Below are 25,250 nucleotides of genomic sequence, written 5' to 3' on the forward strand. Positions count from 1 at the left end.
TCACTAACACTAGATGGCGCTGGAGTTCTCCCCTATTTAAACCCATTAATATATCCCCATGGATAATATACAGGCACTCAGTCTGTTTCATTAAGTCCTATTGTGTCCTTTGACTAATATGAGAGGAGGCTGAACTCTACCAAACAACTTATCCCTATTGGGGAACACACAGACATTCAGTCTGTTTTTTCATACCATGGGACCAAGGAAAAATGGCGCCCGTAACTCCCGCGCATGCGCAGTTCGCTCTGTGCTATTGCAAAATGGCCACGGTCCACTGCGCATGTGCGAGATCATCTATAAATGCGAACGCCGGACGACACGACGTGATTGGCGACCCCCCCTCTGAAGACGTGCTTGAGCACGATACACGTCAGGAGGAGCCACACCACCCTGTGACGTCACGCCGCCGGAGCAACGTGGAGCTCCGACGGCCATCTTTTATTACCAGCTGGTCAGTTCCTTTACAGACTACTGTCTGCGACGCTGTATAAATATTCTTTTTACCTGATACACCATGTTTAATTAATAAATTTGAGGTTTAACTTACTACACTATGGGAGTGTTCTTGTCGCCCCCTGGGGGAGTGCTCTAGCCCACAGACCCACTCCAAGAACGGATCACTACTCACCCCCCAGGCCATTTGTAGTGACAACATCCACTAGGACCACACAAGGGGACCTCTAGAGGAGAAGGACTACTTACCTAGGATCCGATAGAGGGAAGACCGCCCACCACCTGGCAGCAGGATAATTATATACAAGGCGCATTTAATATGCGCGTCCGGTGAGTGCGCATTTCATTACCACCTCTACAGGGATATCAAAGTCACCTCAACTATTTATATTTATATACGGGACTACCCAATATATATATTTTTTGATCTACCAGGGACTTTAGCATATATATTATTGCTTACTAGCGCTGCACCTTTCATATACATATATTGTCTATTCTATAGGTCATTGGTACCTATCTTGTGCATAGCAGCTTGTTGATTTTTACTAAGGCGCTTTTTACCATTTCTTGTACATTTTTATATGATAGTGTGGTCTCTCACTGTGCCTAAAATATCCGCTAGTTTGGCTGTACAATTTTTGTCCAGCAATGTTTTTCCTTACATTTTTAGGATGTGGCACTAGGAAGCTTTATAATATTTTCTTTAAATGGTTTCAGTAGGAACCAGCCATGTGCAGAGTAACAGATTGTGAAATATTACATTACTTCCCTTACTGTTCCTCCCGCACGTTGCATTTCCCCCATACATGAAGAGTCATCCAGACATAGAGGAAGCACAGGGGAACACTGGACATAAAGCACCTACAATCTAAGATTTACAGATTTAATATATCCTGGACCCAAATAAAGGAATCAAAAGTGACCCAGAGGATTACAAGGAACAGAGAGATGCCGCAGTCCTCATGAAATAAATCCCTGTTGTATTCATTTATGTGTCTAAGTTTGTGGAGTCAGAAAATGGTCACCAAGCAACATTGCTTCGGCTCCAGTATTATTGTGCCAGGTAAGTGCCAACTGAGAAACTACCAATGTCATGATACGGTTGTATGGGCCGGGCATTCCAAAATGTATACCCATAGACTGGGGTCTGTAATGCTGGTTTTTGTTTTTCCGTAAAGTGAACCTGTCATGGGATAAATATGGGCATTGCCCAGTTGCTTGTCTAATGTTGATGAATGAGCAGTCAGGCAGGAATAATGGGTGACATCTAAGTGAATCCTTCAGTCTTACTGGTTTATGAATGACGTGCGGTTTACCCCCCCCCCCCCCCCCCATCAGGATCCTGGAGGAGAAAAAGTGCATGAGGGGGGACTGGTGGAGAAGGAGAGACACAGCATACACAGGGACAGAGAGGATGCTAGACTTGGGGATTAAAAGGGGGTTTTGGTGAAGTAGAGAAGAATTATAGGGTGATGCTGGGGGCCAAGTGGTCACATTACAGGGAAGGTGATTTTGATGAGGGAAATGAATGGTACAGGTGTGTCCTGGATGAATAGAAGTTCACATCGGGAAGGGTGGAGGATTTTCTGGCATTTCATATTTTGCAATGGAATGGATGTTTTAAAATATACATTTCGCTGGCTTAGAAGAAGCTGCTTTGACTGATGGGAGTAGTAGCCTAAATAGATCTCTAAAAGCCATAGGAAGATGTCTTCTTACAAAATGACAGTTAAAGCAGGTATAGCTTGGTAAGTAGTGTCATATGTCTCCACAGTTTGATGATATAGCACCCTCCTAGGATGCTGGAGAAATCTAGTTCCTGCAAAAATAATAAGTGTTGTCGCTGCTAATCAAATATGTGTGTCAGATATCCAAACTTGTGATTGTGTCCATGGTTCATATATTTGTTTTTGCACGGATATAATCACAAGTTTGGGTATTTGTCACTTATATATTATTAGCAGCGCAACACTTATTAATATTGTAATCTTGGTTCAGCCCCCGGTCACATCAAAGACGATTTAGAAATCGTGCGACTTACAGTGAAGTCGCACGATTTCAAAATTGGGTCACCTGCCGATTTCTTTGCAATTTGCAAGATATCTGATACAGATGTCTATGTAAATCGTATGAAAAGTAGCGCATGCACTAATTAGAAATGTAAGAACCGCCCCGATATGACCGCTCTAATAACGGACAATAGGATGCGACTTGGCCTATGATTTGCAAGTCGCTTGGCATGCAAATTGCATGCCAAATCGCACCCGATGTGACCGGGGGCTAATGTGATGAACACACAGTTTATATGTTTGCAGCACCTCTATTTAACCACTAGCCTACCGGGCATTTTCACCCCCTTCCTGCCCAGGCCGATTTTCAGCTTGCAGCGCTGTCGCACTTTGAATGACAATTGCGCCGTCATGCAACACTGTACCCAAATAACATTTTTAGAATTTTTTTGAGACAAGTAGAGCTTTCTTTTGGTGGTATCTAATCACCACTCAGGTTTTTATTTTTTGCTAAACAAACAAAAAAAGACCAAAAATGTTTTCCTTTAGTTTCTGTTTTAAAATTTTGCAAACAGGTAATTTTTCTCCTTCACTGATGTGCACTGATGAGGCTCCACTGATGGGCACTGATATGCAGCACTGATGGGCATTAATCGGCTGCACTGATGAGGCTGCAATCTTAGACAGCACTGATGGGTACTGATAAGCTGCACCGATTGGCACTGACAAGGAGGCACTGAAGAGGCTGCACTGCACAGTGCCAATGGGCACTGATAGGAGGCACTGAAGAGGCTGCACTGATATGAGGCACCAATGGGCACTGATAGGCGGCACTGACTGGCATTACTGATGGACAATGTTGGGGCTGCACTGATGGACAATGTTGGGGCTGCACTGATGGACAATGTTGGGGCTGCACTGATGGACAATGTTGGGGCTGCACTGATGGGCAATGTTGGGGCTGCACTGATGTCCTCTTTCACAGTTGCCGGTTACCGGTTGTCCTCTCTCCTAACGCTGTGACAGCATGAGGAAAGTGCCATTGGACACAGCTGATCACGTGGTAAAGGGCCACTGTGATTGGCCCTTTACCATGATATGTGATCAGGCTCCACCCCTGAACACCTCTCCAGAGTAGTACAGTGTTACTATGGTAACACTGTATTGCTGTTGCCACAGTATACTGTATAAGAAAATGTAAACAAAGAAAAAAAATGTAATAAAGAAAAATAAAATTTAAACATTTTAAAAAATACATTATTTTTCTTTCAGGTAGTTATACTGTATAGTGCTGTCAATTTATGCAGTGCTTTACATATATATTGTACATTCACATCAGTCACTAACCCTCAAGGGGTGTACAATCTAAGGTCCCTAACTTACATTCATACATACACATACTAGGGCCAATTTAGATAGGAGCCAATTAACCTACCAGCTTGTCTTTGGAGTGAAACCCATGCAGGCACAGGGAGAACATACAAACTCCAGGCAGGTGGTGCCGTGGGTGGGATTTGAACCAACAACCCCAGTACTGCCAGGCAGAAGTGCTAAGCATTTAGCCACTGTGCTTTTTTTTCTTTTCCATACTGTCACCAGTCAATGTCCCTGATCTCCTCCACACCAGAAAAAAAAATACTTTGGACTGTCAACTTTCCACAAAGGGGTCATTTGGTTGTTATTTGTACTATCCTGGCATTTCCGGGTCTCAGTACATCAGGAGTGATAGATTTTCAGAGTTTGTGGACTATGTAACTCTTCTACAGACTGAATATTACACACAGATTTGGGTTATTTTCACCAAAGAAATATAGCAGAATACATTTTGGCCTAAATTCATGACGAAAGATTATTTATTTGCAAAATTTGATAACAGAAATGAAGAAAAACGTGTTTTTTTTCAACATTTATTTTTTAAATTTAGCAAAAAGTTAAAAAAAAAGTCCTGATTAACCACTTGCCCTCCAGAAGATTTATCCCCCCTCCTGACCAGGCCACTTTTTGCGATACGGTGCTGCGTTACTTTACCTGACAATTGCACGGTCATGCAACGCTGTACATAAATAAAATGTATGTCCTTTATTCCCACAAATAGAGCTTTCTTTCGGTGGTATTTGATCACCTGTGCGTTTTTTATTGTTTGCGCTATAAACAAAAAACGTCCGACAATTTAGAAAAAGAAACAATATTTTTGATTTTTTGCTATAAAACATATCCAGTAAAAAAATTTTAAAAATTAAATTTCTTCATAAATGTATTCTGCTCCATGTCTTTGCTGAAAACAAATCCCAATACATGTAAATTAATTGGTTTACATAAAAGTTATAGGGTCTACAAATGGCGGTATAAATAGTGGAATTTTACTTTTATTTTTTTATACTAATAATGGGGGCAATCAGCGACTTATAGCGGGACTGCGGCGGGAACTAACTGCCACTGACATCTGAATGACACTGATACAGTGATCAGTGCTAATAAAAAGCACTGACACTGTACTAATGGCACTGGGCAGGAAGGGGTTAACATCTGGGGCGATCAAAGGGTTAACTGTGTGCTGTTTAACATTATGTGCCGTGTGTGTTTTACTAGGGAGACATGCTGTGCAGAGAAATACAGAGAGCATTTGCTCGCTGGCAGGAGAGAAACATGTATTGTTTACACACAGATCTCTCCCCTGTCAGCTTTACACGGCGATTGACATTCCTAGCCGCCAATGGCAGTGCGGGTAGGACGGTGTACGCACTCCTTACCTGGCAATGCAAATCACACACATATATATATATATATATATATATATATATATATATGTGTATGTGTGTATGTGTGTATGTGTGTATGTGTGTATGTGTGTATGTGTGTATGTGTGTATGTATATGTATATGTATATGTATGTGTATATGTATATGTATGTGTATATGTATATGTATGTATATGTATGTATATGTATGTATATATGTATATGTATGTATGTATATGTATGTATGTATGTATATGTATGTATGTATGTATGTATATGTATATGTATATGTATATATGTATATGTATATATATGTGTATATGTATATATATGTATATGTGTATATATGTATATGTGTATATATGTATATGTGTATATATGTATATGTATGTATATATGTATATGTATGTATATATATGTATATATATATATATGTATATATATGTATATATATGTATATATATGTATATATATATATATCTGGGGTGGACTGACAAGTCATGGGGCCCCCGGGCAATAGGGGATTATGGGGCCCCTGTGTCCTTGCCCAAACTCAAAAAAGCCTATGAAAAAGGTACCAGGGGCATCTCATGGGGCCCCCTACTGACCCCAGGCCCTCGGGCAGTGCCCAAATTTTCAAATGGTCAGTCCGCCCCTGATATATATACATAATGTGTGATTTTGCGCAGCCCTGCCGCCCTGTAGCAGTAGTTAGAAGGCAGTCAAATATCACCAAAAGAAAGCTCTAGTTGTGTGAAAAAATGATAAGCATTTCATACAGTACAGTGTTGCATGACCGCACAATTGTAATTCAAAGTGTGACAGCGCTAAAAGCTGAAAATTGCCTGGGCAGGAAGGGGGTGAATGTGTTCAGTATTGACGTGGGTGAACTTAAAGTAGTTCTAAAGGCTCAAGCTTTTTTACCTTCATGTACGACCTTCAAAGGCAACCTGCATAGGTGTGAACCTGGACTAAAAAAATGCTTGAATCAAGGGTTTCAGGTGTTCACATTGAAATCTTTGGGGACAAAAACACTCAATTCTGCCTGAAAAGTAGTTCATGTACTTTTTAAAGTGAGAGGCGTTCAGCTACAAGCAACAGGATTCTCCAATGTGAACAATGACTACTGAATACAATGAGTGTTTGCTTGCTGAGCATTTCTTGAGCTTTGAGCTACAAGCTACAAAACCCTCAGGTGTGAATGGGGCTGATACATAGACCTCATGGATTGAACACTTTACACATTGTAAACAATTGATCCCTGATCTTCTTATCTGTCACTTTCTCTTGCAGTTCTCCTCGGTGTGTTGGTGGATGTGTCCAGTGGAATGATAAGTATTGAGGTGATCCCTCCGTATCCGGTCATCGGGGGATCTGTCACTCTGAGTGTTACTGGGATTACTGGGAAAATTGTGGTTATTATTTGGTATAAAGGACCGACCACAGACAGAGAATATCAAATCCTTACATATATCCCTGGTGATATCCCTGGTGATAATCCAATAATTCCTGGACGTCTGTTCATCCGTGATAGGATGACACCTTTCCCCAATGGATCTCTACAGATCTCCAGCCTAAATATCTCTGATGAGGGAGATTACAGAGTGAGGATACAAACAGATAAACGAAGTGATACCAATGTACACCTGAAAATCTATGGTGAGTAATCCATCAGAAGATTGTCAGATTTATCCAGAATGGACTCGTGTTTTCATGTAATAGTTTCGGGGGTTATAGCAGACATCGCCTTATTCCAGCATCAGCCCCACCCCTGCAGTTCAGGATCTTCAGTGTACAGCCAATAAGAGACTGCCAGCGCCACAGCCAGTCCAATGCCAAGTGATTTTTTTTTTTTTTTTTAAAGGGCCAGTGCATGTTACTCAGCATTAAGGGTGAAACCTGAAAACATTAAAGAAAAAAAAAGACAGGGGTTCTAGCACCCCCCTATTTAACCTAAAGTACCTCTCCAGCTCCAGCAATGTAGCCGTACATCACTGGAGTTTGAGCCGTTATACCAGGATGATTCTTACAGCCACAGCCATCATCCCAGTACTATCTGTTAGAGCCAGCAGTCTGCTCTTTTGTAAAAGCGATCGTAGTGGTTAACTAGCCGCTCGATCGCTATTACAAGCAGCAGGAGGGGACATCCCGCCATTATGACATCCCGTTATGCACCCCCCCCCCCCCATCGTTCCGTGCTTAACCAGTACACGCCCGGCCGATAGCCAAAAGGCGGCAGGCAAAATGTACTGCATTTCCGTGCCGCGCAGCTGATGACATGGCCGATGACAGATCTGAGTATCGGCCCCGTTGCCGGTACCATGTGACCTGCTGTGACCAATCACAGCAGGTCACATGACAGTTGTATACAATGGATGGCTTCATTCATGCCATCCATTGTATACTAGTGCCTAGCTGTGAATGGTCACAGCAAATCACATGCACATGTCATGTGATTAGCTGTGGCCAAATCAGAGCTAAGCACAAAAAAAAAAAAACCCTAAATGAATCGATGTCATTCAGGTAAATGCTTACTTATAGCAAAGTAATTCGTTGCTATAAGCAAATTGTGTAAAAAAAAAAACAAAAAAAAAAACAATCACTTCCCCAAAGTAGTACAATGTTACTATGGTAACATTGTACTACTTCGGACATAGTGAAATATGAAAAAAAAATCTTAAATAAAGAAAAAAAAGTGCTAAAAAATTAAAAATACAAAAACAAATACAAAAAAAAATATATATATATATTTTTTTTTTCATACTGTCACCAGTCAGTGTCCCTGATCACCGCCATGCCAGTTATATGATGACGCTGTACTGCACTGGTGACAGTATGTAAAAAAAAAAATAGTGAAAATAATCTTTTGCATTTTTTAATTTTCCAAAAATTATGACAAAAAAAATACAACTTCAAAAAACTCGCCATGCCTCTTGTGAAGTATGTCGGACTGTCTACTCTGCAAAGAAGGGTCATTTGGGGGATATCTGTACTGTCCTGACATTCTTGGACCTCAAGAAATTAGACTGGCCATCGAAAATCGATTTCAATCAGGTAAATGCTTGCTTATAGCAATGTAATTCTTTGCTATAAGCAAATTGTGTAAAAAAAAAATACTGATCACTTCCCCAAAGTAGTACAATGTTACTATGGTAACATTGTACTACTTTGGACATAGTGAAATATGAAAAAAAAAAATTAAAAAAATTAAATAAAAAATAACAAATTATAAAAAAAATTAAGAAAAATATATATATATATATATATTTTTTTATACTCTCACCAGTCAGTGTCCCTGATCATCGCCATGCCAGTTATATGTCAGTACTTTAGGATTGATCAATTTTCAGATATATCCCATAGTTTGTGAACTCTATAACTCTCCTACAGACTAAAAAATACATCCTAATTTGGGTTATTTTCACCAAAGACATGTAGCAGAATACATCTCGGCCTAAATTTATGCAGAACAATTATTTATTTCCAAACTTTTATAACAGAAACAAAGAAACGTGTTTTTTTTCAAAATTTTCGGTCTTTTTTTTGATAATTTAGCAAAAAATAAAAACCTCCGCGGTGATTAAATACCACCAAAAGAAAGCTCTAGTTGTGTGAAGAAAATGATAAAATTTTAGTTTGGGTAAAATGTTGTATGATCGCGCAATTGTCATTCAAAGTGTGAGAGCAATGAAACCTGAAAACTGGCCTGGGCAGGAAGGTGTAAAATTGCCCGGTATTCAAATGGTTAAAGTACTGCAGTTTCATTCCAGTCTTAAAGCATGACATGTTACACATTTTTTGACCCGGCCTAACATCATCTTTTATATTCTACCAAACAATTGGGTATTATATTGTGTTTTTGAGCATTAAAATCTCATAGAGGTGTATTTGAAAAAAAAAATGTGTTTGAAACCTGCTGCGCAAATACCACGTGACATAAACAACCACCATTTTATTCTCTAGGGTCTCTGCTGAAAATATACGTAATGTTTAGGGTTTCTAGGTAATTTTATAGCAAAAAAAAATAAATAACAATTTTTACAGGTAAATAAAAAGTGTCAAAATAGGCCTGGTCTTGGAGTAAGACCCCAGTCACACTGAATGCGAATTGGCATGTGATTTTCATGCCATGCAACTTGCAAATCGCAGCCTATTGTCCACAATTAAAGCGGTCATAACGATTCGATTGGGTCAGAACCGCAGCGATTTCTAAAGTAGTACATGCAATACTTTTGGTGCGATTTGCAGAGACATATGTATCAGATGTCTTGCAAATCGCACCGGAAATCCGCATGTCATCTGACTTTGAAACCGTGCGACTTCACTGTAAGTCGCACAATATCAAAGTCGGGTTTGATGTGACCGGGGGGGGGGGGGTTAAGATCGCATGCTTGTTTTTCATGTTTATTTTGCACCAAGTGCAGTTTTATATTTTTTGTTACAATTGTGTAGTTGAACCAGACAGACCTTCCTGTAGTAGAACTGTTCCCATTTTTCTCCCCCTACAGACATGGTTGGTAAACCTACAATCAGAATTTCTTCCTTGCTTCCTAAAGAAAATGTTTCAGTCACCCTCACCTGTACCTCTACTAATGCAGAGAGAATATTATGAAATTTGAAAAACAAGTTTTTCTTTGTTTCTCTTATAAAATTTTGCAAACGGGTAATTTTTCTCCTTCACTGATGTGCATTGATGAGGCTGCACTGATAGGCAACACTGATGGGAACTGATAGGCTGCACTGATGAGGCGGCACTGGTGGGCATTGATGAGGAGGCACTGATATGCATTAATGATGGGCACTGATAGGCAGCATTGATGTGTGGCGCTGACTGACGGCGTTACTGGGCACTGATGAAAGGCACTGCTGGGCACTGGTGGGTGGCACTACTGGGTGGCACTGCTGTGCACTGATCATCAGTACCTTGATGATCGGTGCAGATGTCCTCTGTGTCATTTGCCAGTTATCAGCAGTACTTTCCTCATGCTGGGACAGATTGAGGAAAGTGCTGCCAATAACCAGCAACTGTATTTACATTGTGATCTTCTGTGTTATTGGACACAGCTGATCACGTGGTAAAAGGCTGCTGTGATTGGCCTTTTACCTCCCTAATGTCCTACAGACACAGTGATCATGTTTTTTTTTTTTTTGCTAATCAAACGGAAAAAAGTTTCTTTGTTTCTCTAATAAGCTGCAGTGATGGGCACTGAGGAAAGGACTGTTAATAACCAGCAAGTCTGTTTACATGTGATCAGCTGTTTCCCGCGTGGTTTCCCGCACCACATTCCAAACACAATGCCCTTGTGATCTGCAGTTGGTGTCAGTGCAAAGTTAACACAGCAAATGCAAGTTGCAAATGCAGTGCGTTTGTCCACACAAGATCACATGGTACAAAAGTACCATGCGATCAGGTTGCAGGACCCTTTCAAAAAGAAGTCCATGTGGTACTTTTAGTGCGGTGCGGCGCGACTGCAGCCCATTCAAAATGAATGAACTGAAATTGCACTGCACAATAGACATGCACACGCCGCAATTGTTTGTTTCATTTAGTTTCAGATGCATTCATTCATTGAAGAATTTAGTTTCGTCATATTCATTATTTTGAACCAATCCTTTTTCGGGATTCATCTTGTTTATTCTTTGGTAGATTCAAAACTTTTTTCAACTTTTTTCAGAAGATTGCTATACTTTTCGGGTGGATTCGATATTCAGGATTCAATATTTTTGGACGCCATTGAATGCATAATGCAAAATTTGTCGGGCCCAAATTTTTCAAACCTAAGAATTGCATTAGATTTTGGAACTGAATGACTGTGACAATTACTAATTCAATTTAAATCACAAATTCACTTGAATTTGAATAATTCAATTTTCCAATTTGTTCAATAATAAATATAACAAATAAATCAATTTCCCCATGGGCCAGAACTACTATTGCATTATGTGGCGTCATCCAAATGAAGCAATAGCTTACATTGTAGCTTTTTTTTGGGATTCGTTGATGTTCATTACTATGTCCATTCAGAGATTCGTATACATCAGATTCCCCAAAAATCAGATTTGATTATGAAATAATGCGCATGTCTACTGCACAGAACTTCATGTGAATCGCACAGGAATGCTGTTCTAGTATGAATGGACCTTAGACTTTTTTCTTAAAAAAAAATAAAAAATTACCCGTTGCTGTAGTAATTGCTTAAAAAAAACAATAATAAGTGTTGAGCTTTGCTTTATTTTTCACTAAAATTCAATCTAAAGAATACATAAACACAATAATTCATATTCCTGATAGCCCCCCCCCCCCCCACCTGTACAGCAATTCACTGGGAAAGTCAGTGTACTACTGATTCTCCTCCCCTAGCTCTTATGAAGGTGAGAACACTTATGGAAAAAAGGTATTTATAATGTTTTCATATCTATACACAAATGTTTTGCCTTTCGTTTCTATTTTAAACTGCATGGATTGTTTTACCTATGAGCTGGCTGAGCACAGCTAGAGAACTGACCACGGTGTGCTCTCCTGCCTAGTGTGGTCAGATTTTAATAGGAAAGCAGAGGGACTGCCAGGAACACCAGGGATTTCACACAAAAGAAGCAATACAGGAGTCTTTTTTTTCACACAGGTACATGATACAACAGGCACTTATCAGGAATATGAAATGTTGGGGTTACATACTCTTTAACTTATATTAAGCAGCTAATCAGAAGCATTTAAAGTGAACCTGAGCTTTGCCCATGTAGGTTTACTTTAATACTCATATCCCCAAGCACCATATACTAATCTTTTCTTTACTCCTCAATACCGGTTTCTTTGCCCTTCGTGGCCAAAGCACAGATTAGATTTAAATAATTACAATTACAAATTTTATATATATAATTTTTTAAAATTAATTTTCATATATTATATATAAAAAAATTGCTTTATAATAATGGGTGACACGATCACAAGAAATTATGCCTTAAAAAAAAGAATGAGTTGTAGGGTTGCTTAGTGAAGCACAACAGTAAATTCCTCTCTGCAGTCTCAGGAGAAGATATAGATAAAGTTCATTAACATAAAACTAAAACACTGTAAAGCTCAACATAGTAATGATACACACAGTATACATTTCATTTTCACCTTGGTAGTAGATTATCATATTTTTGTACTTTGGTTCGTATCTTTGATAGGCTTCTCCCTGCATCCCTTTGTTATCTGCAAAGAAATGTTTCCCTTCAAGTAGGATACTGTCCGCTCATTATAAATTCAGTATTGACATGGCCATCCATCAGTGGTTTCTTTCTGTAATCCATGTGACCAAAAAAGACCCCTCACCAGCTGGTCTCCTGACTCATTGAGAAGACACCTTACAGTTCCTGAATAACTGGGTTTTGTGGACACATCTGCCCACTTAATGCCAAATTCAAAATCCTCTATAACAGTAGAGGCACCAACAGGCAATAACTTATTGTGACCTACGTCCGGCGGCGGCGGACATCGTGATTGACGTTGGATCTACTTCGGGGGACATTCTTTTATTAAAGGACTTGTCAAAGAAAGACTCCTGTCTTTTTTCACACTACAGCTTTTTTTTGTGTGAATGGGTAGCGGTACTATGTACCCCATACTCATTCACGTGGGTGGGGCACAATCTGGGGGCTCCCTTGCTAAAGGGAGCTTCCAGATTCCAATAAGCCCCCTGCCTGCAGACCCCCACAACCACAACCCAGTGTTGTGGGGAAGAGGCCCTTGTCCCCATCAACATGGGGACAAGGTGCTTTGGTGGGGAGGAGCTCCCCCTACCCAAAGCACCCCCCATGTTGAGGGCATGTGGCCTGGTATGGTTCAGGAGGGGGGGCACTCACTCGCCCGCCCCCTTTCCTGACCTGCTGGGCAGCATGCTCGGATAACAGTCTGGTAAGGATTTTGGGGGGAACCCCACGCCATTTTTTCTTTAAATTTTGGTGTGGAGCTTCCCCTCAAAATCCATATCAGACCCGAAAGGCTTTTTTTATTATTTTTTAATTACCGGCAATTCTTTCTTTTACATTCAGTTGTCAGTGGGAATCCTGCTGACAGCTGAAACATTAATGCATGCTTTTCACTACTAAAATACCGCATGACTTGACAAAATAACTCATGCGGTATTTTAGTAGCCTTTTTTAGTAAATTTACTATTTTTCAGTGCATTCTGGTCATTTGGAAGGTCTCCTGAGGTTATCTTTTAAAAACGCTTCTAAATGCAAACGTGCATAAACGCTGCTAAACGTCCCGTGTACATTAAGCCTTAAACTTTCATACCTCTACAGTTCCTTTGGAACCTTCTACCCTCAATACAGGGTGGAACATGTAACATATTTCAACAACCTCCTACCTTTACTAACTCCTTTCCCCCCGATCCAACTTTCCCCCTGACAGTGGGTGGGGGTTCTTCTCCTCTCGTCTACTGTCAATTTTTTAAAAGAGCACAGCTGTGTAGAGCTCCACCAGCACAGTTCATTCATTCATTCATTCATTTGTCATTCTCAGTTTCTTGGGAATTAATAAACTGCAAGTACCGTCTTCTACTATTGCAGATGGACTTGAGTTTCAGGGGACTGTGTATAGAGATAAGGGCTGGAAGCCAGAGGATATATCTGCAGCAGCCCACATTGCACCCATGATCTACTGATCACAGGTGCAATGCTTTCCAGGCTCAATATTTTCTGCAAAAATATGTGCTTTTATTATTCTTTCCATAAAGGTGAACTTATCCATTAAGCATTTGGGTTTAAAAACACTTTATACATTTTTGTTTTGGTCAATGAAAATTGTTTTTGTTCATTTACTTTCAGGTGCTTTGATAACATTATAATTCTCCATTTTCTCTTGTAATTTCCCTCTATCTGACCTTTTTTGTCCTCCAGCTTCAACACTATGTCAGACCTCTGGAAGTGGACTTGGCGGTGGGGAAATTGCTGGAATTGTCATCGGCACAGTGTTTGGGATATTCCTCCTTGAAGTCATTGTGTACTTTGGTCTAAAGGCAAAAAGAAGTACAGTATAGTATTCTTCTTCCTGTGTTCGAGTAAACTTCATCATAATATATCGTTTAAACCGTATTTTTGATCAGATCAGCATTACAAAAAATATGGAAAACACTTGAATAAGTACATATAGAAAACTAAGTAATTGGTCAAATATTCTAGTGAAGGAGTTCTACAGGATGTTCAGGTCAAATCTGAGTTTGACCATAGCTGCCATGTGCAGCAAAACACACAATTTTATTGGATTAAAAACATTTGTCTGTATATATTATTATTATTTTAAATTAGATCACCCATAGGTTTACGGCCACCCGTTTATGGACCCTCCTATAGCTCTGAAGGTATGCTGTAGTATCTGACACCAAGCCATGAATAGCAGATTCTTTACGTTCTGTAAGTTGAGAGGTGGGGCCTCCATGGATCCGACTTGTTTTTCCAGCACATCCCGCAGATGCACAATTGGATTGAGACCTGGAGAATTCGGAGGTTAAGACCACAGCACAGACTTGTTGTGTTATTCAAACCATTCTTGAACATTTGCCTTGGGTGGAATTTTTTCTGACACCCATCCCCCTCCCCGGCAGAAGTGACACAGGACGTGGCAGTGCACACAGAAGCCAATATCTGCAGGGCACACACAGCCAGGTCAGAGCTGTTAGAGAAGAGGAGCCGAGTGGCTGGACGAGGAAGGAGCCTCCACTGATCAGACTTGTGGCAGGATACGTTATCCTGCTGAAAGAGGCCACTGCCACTAGGGAATACAGCTTCCATGAAGGGGTGTGCTTGGTCAGGAACAATGTTTAGGTGGGTGGTACATGTCAAGTAACATCCACAGGAATGGCAGGACCAAAGTTTTCCCAGCAGAACATTGTCCAAACCATCACACTGCCTCCACTGGCTTGCCTTCTTCCCATTCTGCATCCTGGTGGCATCTCTTCCTCAGGTAAACACCGTACAGTACATGCACCCAACCATCCACATGATGTAAAAGAAAACATGATTCATCAGACCAGGCCACTTTCTTCCATTGCTCCGTGGTCTAGTTCTGATGCTCACATGCCTATTGTAGGCACTTTTGGCTGAGGACACGGGTCAGCATGGTCACCCTGACCGGTCTGCGACTAGACTACCCCATACACAGCAAACTGCGATGCCCAGTCTTTCTGTTTTTAACACATCAGCTTTAGGGACAACATGTTTACTTGCTACCTAATATATCCACCGAGTTTCAGATGCCACGGTAATTAAATAATAAATGTTATTCACTAAACTTGTCAGTGGTCATAAAGTTTTGGCTGTTCGGTGTGTGTATATTAGGGGCGGACTGACCATTTGGAAACTCGGGCACTGCCCGAGGGCCCGGGGTCAGTAGGGGGCCCCATGAGATGCCCCTGGTACCTTTTTTCATAGGCTTTTTTTACTTTGGGCATGGATACAGGGGCCCCATGAGTTGTCAGTCCGCCCCTGATGTATATATATATATTTAATCCAAAAGATAAGGCAGCATTGACGGAACTTCAAAGGTGTCCACTCAGTGATTTTATATTTAACATTTTAAAGAAGCACAAAGTCCTCTTCCTCGGATCCTTCTTTGGTCTTTAGCGTGTGTTTCATCCTAACATCCAATCAAAACTTCATCACTGATAGTCAGCCTTTCAAGTCTGGTGAGTGCCGCCTTATATTTTGGATGATATGTACTTTGTACACGCTTTGCTGGGCACCCATTTCTCATGCAGTGGCAGCCATTGGATTGTATATGTAATGTCATCACATTGATTTGATCATAAGATTTTATTATATGATCTTATTAATTGTATCTTTTATTATTCATCTTATTTATAATTTTATCTCATTGTGTTTTTAAAACAATTCTTTTACACCACATTGTACCTTCTTTTTAGAGGCTCCAAGTAGGTTAGTGTATGAGAATGAACATGTTTCTGAACAAAACTATGAAAGGACTTTGTCAGGAACTCAGGTAATAGAATAATAATAATAATTATATATATATATATATATATATATATATATATATATATATATATATATATATATATACACAGTATCTCACAGAAGTGAGTACACCTCACATTTTTATAAATATTTGATTCTATCTTTTAATGTGACAACACTGAAGAAATGACACTTTGCTACAATGTGATGTAGTGAGTGTACAGCTTGTATAACATATTTGCTGTCCCCTCAAAATAACTCAAAATAATGCTAAAGCATTACAAAAACTCACAGCATGATAATTTTGCAAAAGCAGTAAAAGGAGAACAAACAACAGAATGCTTATTTCTTATTACAATACTTCCTATGAATAAATGAAAGGACTGATTTTTGGGCCACCTTCATGCTTAGTGATAAATGGCAAATAGTTGCTATAAGAATACCAGGCCATACACTTGGAGGGTCTATTTCTAAAACATTCATTGAATAAATGTCTGAAGTATCTGTGAATGCTGAACAAAATGTCCTGTAATTGTTGTAAGAAATGAATGCCTGTATCCTCAGCTACATCTTGTGGCCAAAATTCGGCAAAGTCTTCTGATTGAGATGTTTCAGAAAATGAAACTGCATTTTGGGCACTGGATGGAACTGAAGAAACAGGCATTAATCCTTTACAAAGATTCAGTGCAAATGCTTCTGATATTTGTGCAACAAATGTTTTACAGGGCTCAGGGGTGATGGGCTGATATCCTTAATAAAAAAAAATGTTACAGAGGATTGGGACAAAAAAAATCCTCCAGCCTGGTTCATTGGTAGACGTGTGTTTTGTTTCATTTCAATTCATTTTTTTGGAATGAAAATTTTATTTTCGGAGATTCGGATGTATACGAATCTCCCTATGGATATAGTAACCAATGTCAATGAATCAAAAGAAAAAGTTATAATGAAATGAATGAATGCATTTTTTTCATTCAGATGACGTCACATGATGCGATAGTAGTTTGGGCCCATGGGGAAATGAATTCAATTTTCAAATTTGTTAAATAATTCAGATTCGGGTAATGAATGGATCTGAAATTCGTCCCATTCGTCAATTTGGATGCACATGACGCCAGTTGATATTGTCCAATCCGCTCATGCCATTTCTTTTGGGTTGATTTGGGTTGAACTATTGAATTCTTCTAATTCAAATCCTTCCAATTTGATAAGAGATAAAATAAATCGCAATCTTCTGGAATAACTGCAAAATTTTTCAAAACTTCACCCCAGACCAACAAATGTACGAAGGGAAGGCCGAAAATACAAAACATATTCAGAAAACAAACTGGTTCAACATAACGAATATGACGAAACAAAATTCTTCAAAGAATGAATGAAATGAAACAAAATAAATAATTCCAGAGTGCACACGTCTATTCATTGGTTCACTAATTTCTAGTAATAAATAAGACTTTATTACCGGTAAGATTTGTTATTTGTTTTATAATATATGTATAATAATGTATCATATTTAATATATGTGTCTTTTATATGCAGGAGAAAGTAAGTCAAGCTTCTCACTATGAGGTAAGTATTATTATACATATTTGAACTGTGAATAGGAATCTGTATGCTGGGTATTTGCACTGAAATGGGTTTCCGACTGTTATCCCAGTTGTTGGTGTCCTGGCTATACTGCGTTGTCAGTAGGATGCTGTACTGGGAAATCTAATGGTAACAACTTCCATATGAGAAAGATACAGAATATCTATAATTTCCATATACCTAAAGTCCCAGCCCTATAATTATATTCCAGCTCAGATGACTTACTTTCTTTCCACAAATAGGAACTAACATTCGAGGACAAATCCATATACAGCATCATGAAGCCTGCTGCTGGAAAATACTGAAGGTAACAAGACGTTCCTGTATACCTTTTAATCTGTGCAGACAGGGGTGAGCAACTGCAGCCCTCCAGCTGCTGTTGAACTACATGTCCCATGAAGCACTTCAAGACTGACAGTTTAAATCATGACTCCCAGAGGAATAAGAATGGTGGGACTTGTAGTTCTGCAACAGTTGGAGGGCCACAGTTGCCCACCCCTGTGTGCAGATATTGCATTTCAACGTCTCCCTCCCTTGACCATTTCCCCCTTTATATCCCTAACCCTGTCACTTCTGGATCCATTTTATTTTTTAGGTTTTACACAACCATACTAAAATGCAAATTTGTTTTACATGAAATTGCACCTAAAAGCTTAACATATTATATATTTTCTGAAAGCAGACCCTGTAGAATAAAATGGTGGTGGATGCAACATTTTGAAAGTGTTACTAAACCTACAACAGTAAAATCAGTCTGTATATGCAGTAAAGCATGCTTTTTATACTCATGGTGGAACTTAAGGGGTTAATCCTCTGCACTGGTTAAAAAGGCCGTTTGATCCTTTCTCCTCTGGTCCTTTCCCTTTTCAAGCGCTCACCTCTTATCTCCTGATAAGACAGACTGAACCGTAGGCATTTTGCACATGCTCAGTTTGTTGTGTATTGCCAGAGAGGTTTTTTTGTTTCTTGGGAGATTGCATGTGATCAACACAGGGCCAATCAGCACTAGTCCGGCAGAGGTCAGGGGTCCTGCATCTTCTTAGAGCAGAAAGAAAACTCCTCCTACAAACTTTAGCTACCGCTGGGCTTGACACTGATGGGAGCCACAAGACTGCTCTACCTTCTGATGAGAAAAGGTATTTAGCAGTTTATATTGACTAAAATAATTGCATTTCCATGTTGTGTGTACTATGGGAGACCAGATATACTGCATGCAGGGTCCTGGGAGACCAGATATAGTGAATGCAGGGTCCGGGGAGACCAGATATAGTGAATGCAGGGTCCGGGGAGAGTGGATATAGTGAATGCAGGGTCCTGGGAGAACAGATATAGTGAATGCAGGGTCCAGGGAGACCAGATATAGTGAATGCAGGGTCCTGGGAGACCGGATATAGTGAATGCAGGGTCCGGGGAGACCAGATATACTGGATGCAGGGTCCTGGGAGACCAGATATAGTGAATGCAGGGTCCGGGGAGACCAGATATAGTGGATGCAGGGTCCTGGGAGACCAGATATAATGAATGCAGGGTCCTGGGAGACCAGATATAGTGAATGCAGGGTCCTGGGAGACCAGATATAGTGAATGCAGGGTCCTGGGAGACCAGATATAGTGAATGCAGGGTCCGGGGAGACCAGATATAGTGGATGCAGGGTCCGGGGAGACCAGATATAGTGAATGCAGGGTCCGGGGAGACCAGATATAGTGAATGCAAGGTCCGGGGAGAGTGGATATAGTGAATGCAGGGTCCTGGGAGAACGGATATAGTGAATGCAGGGTCCAGGGAGACCAGATATAGTGAATGCAGGGTCCTGGGAGACCGGATATAGTGAATGCAGGGTCCGGGGAGACCAGATATAGTGGATGCAGGGTCCTGGGAGACCAGATATAGTGGATGCAGGGTCCTGGGAGACCAGATATAGTGGATGCAGGGTCCTGGGAGACCAGATATAGTGGATGCAGGGTCCTGGGAGACCAGATATAGTGGATGCAGGGTCCTGGGAGACCAGATATAGTGGATGCAGGGTCCTGGGAGACCAGATATAGTGGATGCAGGGTCCTGGGAGACCAGATATAGTGGATGCAGGGTCCGGGGAGACCAGATATAGTGGATGCAGGGTCCGGGGAGACCAGATATAGTGAATGCAGGGTCCAGGGAAACCGGATATAGTACATGCAGGGTCCGGGGTTTAGGAACACTTTAAGTCACTCAGTACTTACTGCTGTTTATCAAATTTTTATGTTCAGTAAAAAAAAATGCACTGAAATGAATTATATTGCACATACAATTTACATAACCTGCAATTTATTGATAAAATATAAAAGATGAGGTTGTGTTGAGCAAATAGATACCAAATATGCTGAACCTCACAATGGCATGCTACTGTAAAATAGCAAAATACTATGGTACCCGGAGTTGCCTGTAGGCGACACTTTAAAAGCTTTTACAGGTCATCAGTATAGATTTCCCCATAAATGAAGGCCTTAGACGTATAGCTCTCACTATGGTGTGCATGATAATACCTAATACAGTATTTGTGACACAATTGTCATTTTCACACACATGTGTACACATGAGTTAGCATATGTTCAAATGTCTGTGTACATGGGGCACGGGGCTTTAAAAATTGAGAGTTGTTGAGTGTTTTTTAATTCATTGTATTAAATGTTTGCCTTTTTTAAAACAAATTTTATTATCACAAGTAGGCTATGTTATATGTTATCACTGGAGGCTGTCATAGCACAGAGCAGGCGACAGGTTCTCTTTAAAGTGACATAAGGGGTCTATTATACCCATGATATCACCCCTGCTGTTTAAGCTGATCAAGCACAGAATGTGTTTAACTGCTTCCCCACCGCCCTATAACAGAAATACTGCTACAGGCAGCAGGGGTGCACAAAATCATGTGTATATATACATGATTTTGTGTTTCTGGGTAGGGGGCGCGCTCGAGCCCTACTCGCAACACCATCCACGGCCACGCCTGTCAATCGGCTGTCAATGTGCTTCCTCCCTGTCAGCTCGGGCACACTGCTCTGGACGGCTGTGCACAGCACAGCCGTCCAGAGCAGTGTGCTTACAGTGCAGCACCAACACACTGCCCCCTAGTAAAACAGTTAACCCTTTGATCGCCCCTCCTGTTAGCCCCTTCCTGCCCAGTGCCATTAGTACATTGTAAGTGCTTTTTTTTAGCACTGATCACTGTATTGGTGTCACTGGGGATATCAGTGACACCAACTCAGTTCCCCCCAGTGTCAGAATGTCCGCCGCAGTCCCGCTATAAGTCGCTAATCGCCACCATTACTAGTAAAAGAAAAACAAACATTCCAGTATCTATACCGTCATTTGTAAACACTATAACATTCACGTAAACCAATTAATTTACATGTATTGGGATTTTTTCTTAGCAAAGAAATGGGGCAGAATACATTTTGGTGTACATTTATGACAAAATTTGATTTTTTTAAATTTTTTTACTGGATGTTTAATAGTAAATAGTCCAAAATATTGTTTTTTTCTCAAAATTGTCGGTCTTTTTTTTATAGCGCAAAGAATAAAAACCGCACAGGTAATCAAATACCACCGAAAGAAAGCACAATTCATGGGAAAAAAGGACGTATATTTCATTTGGTTGCAGCATTGCATGACCGCGCAATTGTCAGTTAAAGTAACGCAGCGCCGTAACGCAAAAAATGGCCTGATCAGGAAGGGGGGAAATGGTTAATTAGCTTCTTCCTCAGTCAGAGTGGCCGAGGTTTGACAACTCTAAAGCAAAAGATTCTCAGAGCTGAGCGTTTCCGGGTTCACACTACCCAGGGAGATCAGTAAAGAGATATCTAAAGCCATTTTTTTGTTCGTTGATAGAGCAGGGAAGGGTCACAGCCCCTGTTAGTTTGTTTTATATTTTTATATAACGCCATTAACTATTGTCTGCACAATATATTTTAATGTTTGCATATCACTTTTTGTCTTTAGGTTTCCCTTCAGCATTTCTGGGATGCAACGTACTCACATAATGCATACGATCCTTAATCAGCAAGGGGACAGCCTTTCCACCGTGAAACTTGCCCTGCATCATTAAACTTTTCTCAGCCTGAAAAATCTCTTCAAAGTGTTCAATGCAGTCCAAACCTGGCCATACAGTATTCAGTGTTGTCTATAAATACAGACCAGATCTGGCCATACACTACTAACTGTTTGTAAATATATAATACTGATATAGTGTAGCAGTCAATGAATGAGGCCGCAGGCAAGTTCTTCATTGGTAAAGTAAATGCCACTGAAATAAATCTGACCAAATAAGAAAAATGTTATTTCCCCCAAAGAAAATGGAACAGGCAGAATTTTTGTTTAGCTGTTTCCTTGCTAATGGTTTGCTGGGCTTCTACCTAGGAGTTGGTCTTGGAATAAGTTAATGACTGTTGTAGGGGCATTAGATTGTAAGCTCCTTCAGAAATACATATGACTTTCATTGTGCACGTTATAATGCTCAGCAGAATATAATGAGGTATGCTTCTGATGAAGTCAGGAGACTTCATCAGAGGAGTCAGGAGACTTCATCAGAGGAGTCAGGAGACTTCATCAGAGGAGTCAGGAGACTTCATCAGAGGAGTCAGGAGACTTCATCAGGGGACTCAGGAGAAGCATCAGGGGACTCAGGAGAAACATCAGAGGAGTCAGGAATAAGTAATGAAGGGGTTAGGAGTACATATTGCACCAAATGTAGGAATGTACAGAATGCAGGGGTCAGGAGTGTATAACACACAAAGTGCAGGAGTCAGGAGTGTGTAACTCACTGAGTGCAGGGGTAAGAACCCTAGAAAGCTCTGCAGGTATATGAGGTAAGCATCTTTGGGGCAGGGAGTAAAGGTACAATATCTAAAGTGCTACCTAAGTTGTTGGTGCTATATAAAGAAATGAGCACCTTCTTGCCATTTCTGTTTGTGTGAAATGCCATACATATTGTGTAATGAGTGTAGTGCACCCCAGAAAGAGCCACTGTTGAACTTAGTCCTATTCTCTCAGTAAAAGCATGCAAAGCCAGGTACACAGCATTTCATTCTCTCTTCCACTGGCTCAAGGGAACAGTGTAGGGGTGTCATTTTAGAGTTTTATTGGAACATTGAAGTTGGATGGGGATGAGGGGGAGCATGGAATACCCCCAAAACCGAAGAACTGAACACACTTGAGGACTCCTTGGCTATCTTGATGAACTGCTGAAGAAGACATTTTCCACAGAATCTCTAATACTGGTGATGACTAGTAGAATCCTCGCAGAGACTAAAAGCTGCACACTGACTCTCCAGCACATGGACTATCTACTCAAGCAACCACGTGATCATCAGTTGCCTCCTTCCGATATTCACCAAGCTTTTCACAGTGAGGGAGACGCAGGCTCACAGCAGCATAAGACAGTTGGACACACTCTTACCCCCAACTTCCTCCTGGCTCTCTCCTGATCCAAATTGATTTCAGGACTTACATGTTTATTTTTCCCTTTTTACACATTATTGTCCATATTTTGGCAGGACATCTGCTCTCAGGCATGTGAGCATTTTTTGCACATACTCAAGAGATGTCGTTTCCCTGCCTTAAGTAGGAGCGTTTATCTATATTTAGTATTTGCTAAGCTGTAGTCAACCTGAGTTGAATTAATAGTTCATCTTTCTGTTATCTCTCCTGGGCTTCCAGCGCATTACAGTCAGGAGCTGCATTCACAGAATCTGGGTTTGCTTGAAGGTCCTCTATGTGTAGGAATACAAGTATCCTTTCCTGGAGTCTGCCTAACCCATAGGTGTCCCGTGCACTAATCCTCTCTCCTTGGAGTGTTGAGTCAATAAACTTCATTTCTTGCATCTAAAAGTGGCTGGTGCTCCACTATTGCCAAGGACTGGACCCCAAGGTGAAATGTGACCAACCCTCCCTCTGAGTTATCTAACAAGCTTTGGAGGTCAGAGGGGTGTGACATCCTGAAAATAGAACACATTTTGATACTTCCTTTTTCTCATGTATTGCACATAGCTTTATATATGTTATTTTTAGGTCTTGATTTTGTTCTGACAAAGTGTTAACAATAACTAAAACATATAAAAACAGAATCTGTCAGTTTCTTTATTTATTATAAGTTGTGATGAGCAAACTGGCCTGGGTTTGGCTTGCTGAAGATTGGTCTATACTAAATTCTAGGAGTAAATGACAGTGAAATACAAACAATTTGGGCTTGTTTTTCTTGGTGAAGTTTACTTATTATCTTACTTTCACCAAAGATACGGGTCTTAGTTTCATCTCACTGATACTAATAATGTAGAGTTTTTTTCCCTTCCACTGACACAAACAATGGAATTTATTTTAGCTCACTGACACCAATGAATGCGCATATTTTCCTTCCAATGTCACCAGTAATTGGCCTAATTTTAACCCACTGACACCAACAAAGGGGCTTAGTCTTGCTTATTTTTAACAATGATATGAAGGATTATTTTCCTCCATGGTCATCAAAAATGAGGCTTAGTTTATTACACTGACGACAACAATGTGCAGATTATTTTTCCATCCGTGTCACCAATGATGGTGCTTATTTTTTCCACTAACACCAATAAAATAGGGCTCATTTTCCCCCATTGACGCCACTGCAATATGCAGCTTATATTTCTCCCACAAACAATGGAATTTAATTTATCTCACTGGCAACAATGATGGTGCTTATTTCCCCCCCACTATCACCAGCAGTGGGGTTTATTTTATCTCACTGCCTCCAACAACATGGCTTATTTTACACTGCTCAAAAAAATTAAAGGAACACTCTGAAAACACATCAGATCTCAATGGGGGAAAATCTCATGCTGGATATCTATACTGATATGGACTGGGTAATGTGTTAGGAATGTAAGGATGCCCCATCGTTTGATGGAAATGACAATTATCAACCTACAGAGGACTGAATTCAAAGACACCCCAAAAATCAAAGTGAAAAAATGATGCAGCAGGCGAGTCCATTTTGCTGAAATTTCATTGCAGCAACTCAAAATGGTCCTCAGTAGTTTGTATGGCCCTCATGTGTTTGTATGTATGCCTGACAACGTCGGGACATGCTCCTAATGAGACAACAGATGGTGTCCTGGGGTATTTCTTCCCAGATCTGGACCAGGGCATCACTGAGCTCCTGGACAGTCTGAGGTGCAACCTGGCGTTGTCGGATGGACCGAAACATGATATCCCAGAGCTGTTCTGTTGGATTTAGGTCAGGCGAGTGTGGGAGCCATTAAATGGTATCAATTCCTTCATCATCCAGGAACTCTCACCACATGAGGCCGGGTATTGTCATGCACCAGGAGGAACCCAGGACCCACTACACCAGCGTAGGGTCTGACAATGGGTCCAAGGATTTCATCCCAATACCTAATGGCAGTAAGGGTACCATTGTGTAGCCTGTAGAGGTCTGTGCATCCCTCCATGCATATGCCTCCCCAAACCATCACTGACCCACCATCAAAACAGTCATG

General features: G+C 40.6%; 1 protein-coding gene across 3 annotated transcripts; it reads left to right on the forward strand.

Moving 5' to 3' along the window:
* Nucleotides 1-363: 363 nt before the first annotated feature.
* LOC149443900 (cell adhesion molecule CEACAM5-like) lies at nt 364-23,846 on the forward strand. Of its 3 annotated transcripts, none has more exons than XM_089655223.1 (7): nt 364-786; nt 6,499-6,864; nt 14,092-14,220; nt 16,113-16,189; nt 17,701-17,730; nt 17,991-18,055; nt 21,724-23,846. In XM_089655223.1, the coding sequence occupies exons 2-6, from the start codon at nt 6,534-6,536 to the stop codon at nt 18,051-18,053; spliced, it is 630 nt and encodes a 209-aa protein (XP_089511349.1). In that variant the 5' UTR covers nt 364-786; nt 6,499-6,533; the 3' UTR covers nt 18,054-18,055; nt 21,724-23,846. The 3 variants fall into 3 exon arrangements, 2 of the variants coding, with proteins under 2 accessions (XP_089511349.1, XP_089511348.1); XM_089655222.1 differs by having other exon boundaries at nt 366-1,522; XR_016306610.1 differs by lacking the exon at nt 16,113-16,189 and having other exon boundaries at nt 366-1,522.
* Nucleotides 23,847-25,250: the final 1,404 nt, after the last annotated feature.

Source organism: Staurois parvus, unplaced genomic scaffold (assembly GCF_062004578.1).
Source record: "Staurois parvus isolate SC_StPar_1 unplaced genomic scaffold, SC_StPar_1.0 ptg000827l, whole genome shotgun sequence".
Taxonomy (NCBI): domain Eukaryota; kingdom Metazoa; phylum Chordata; class Amphibia; order Anura; family Ranidae; genus Staurois; species Staurois parvus.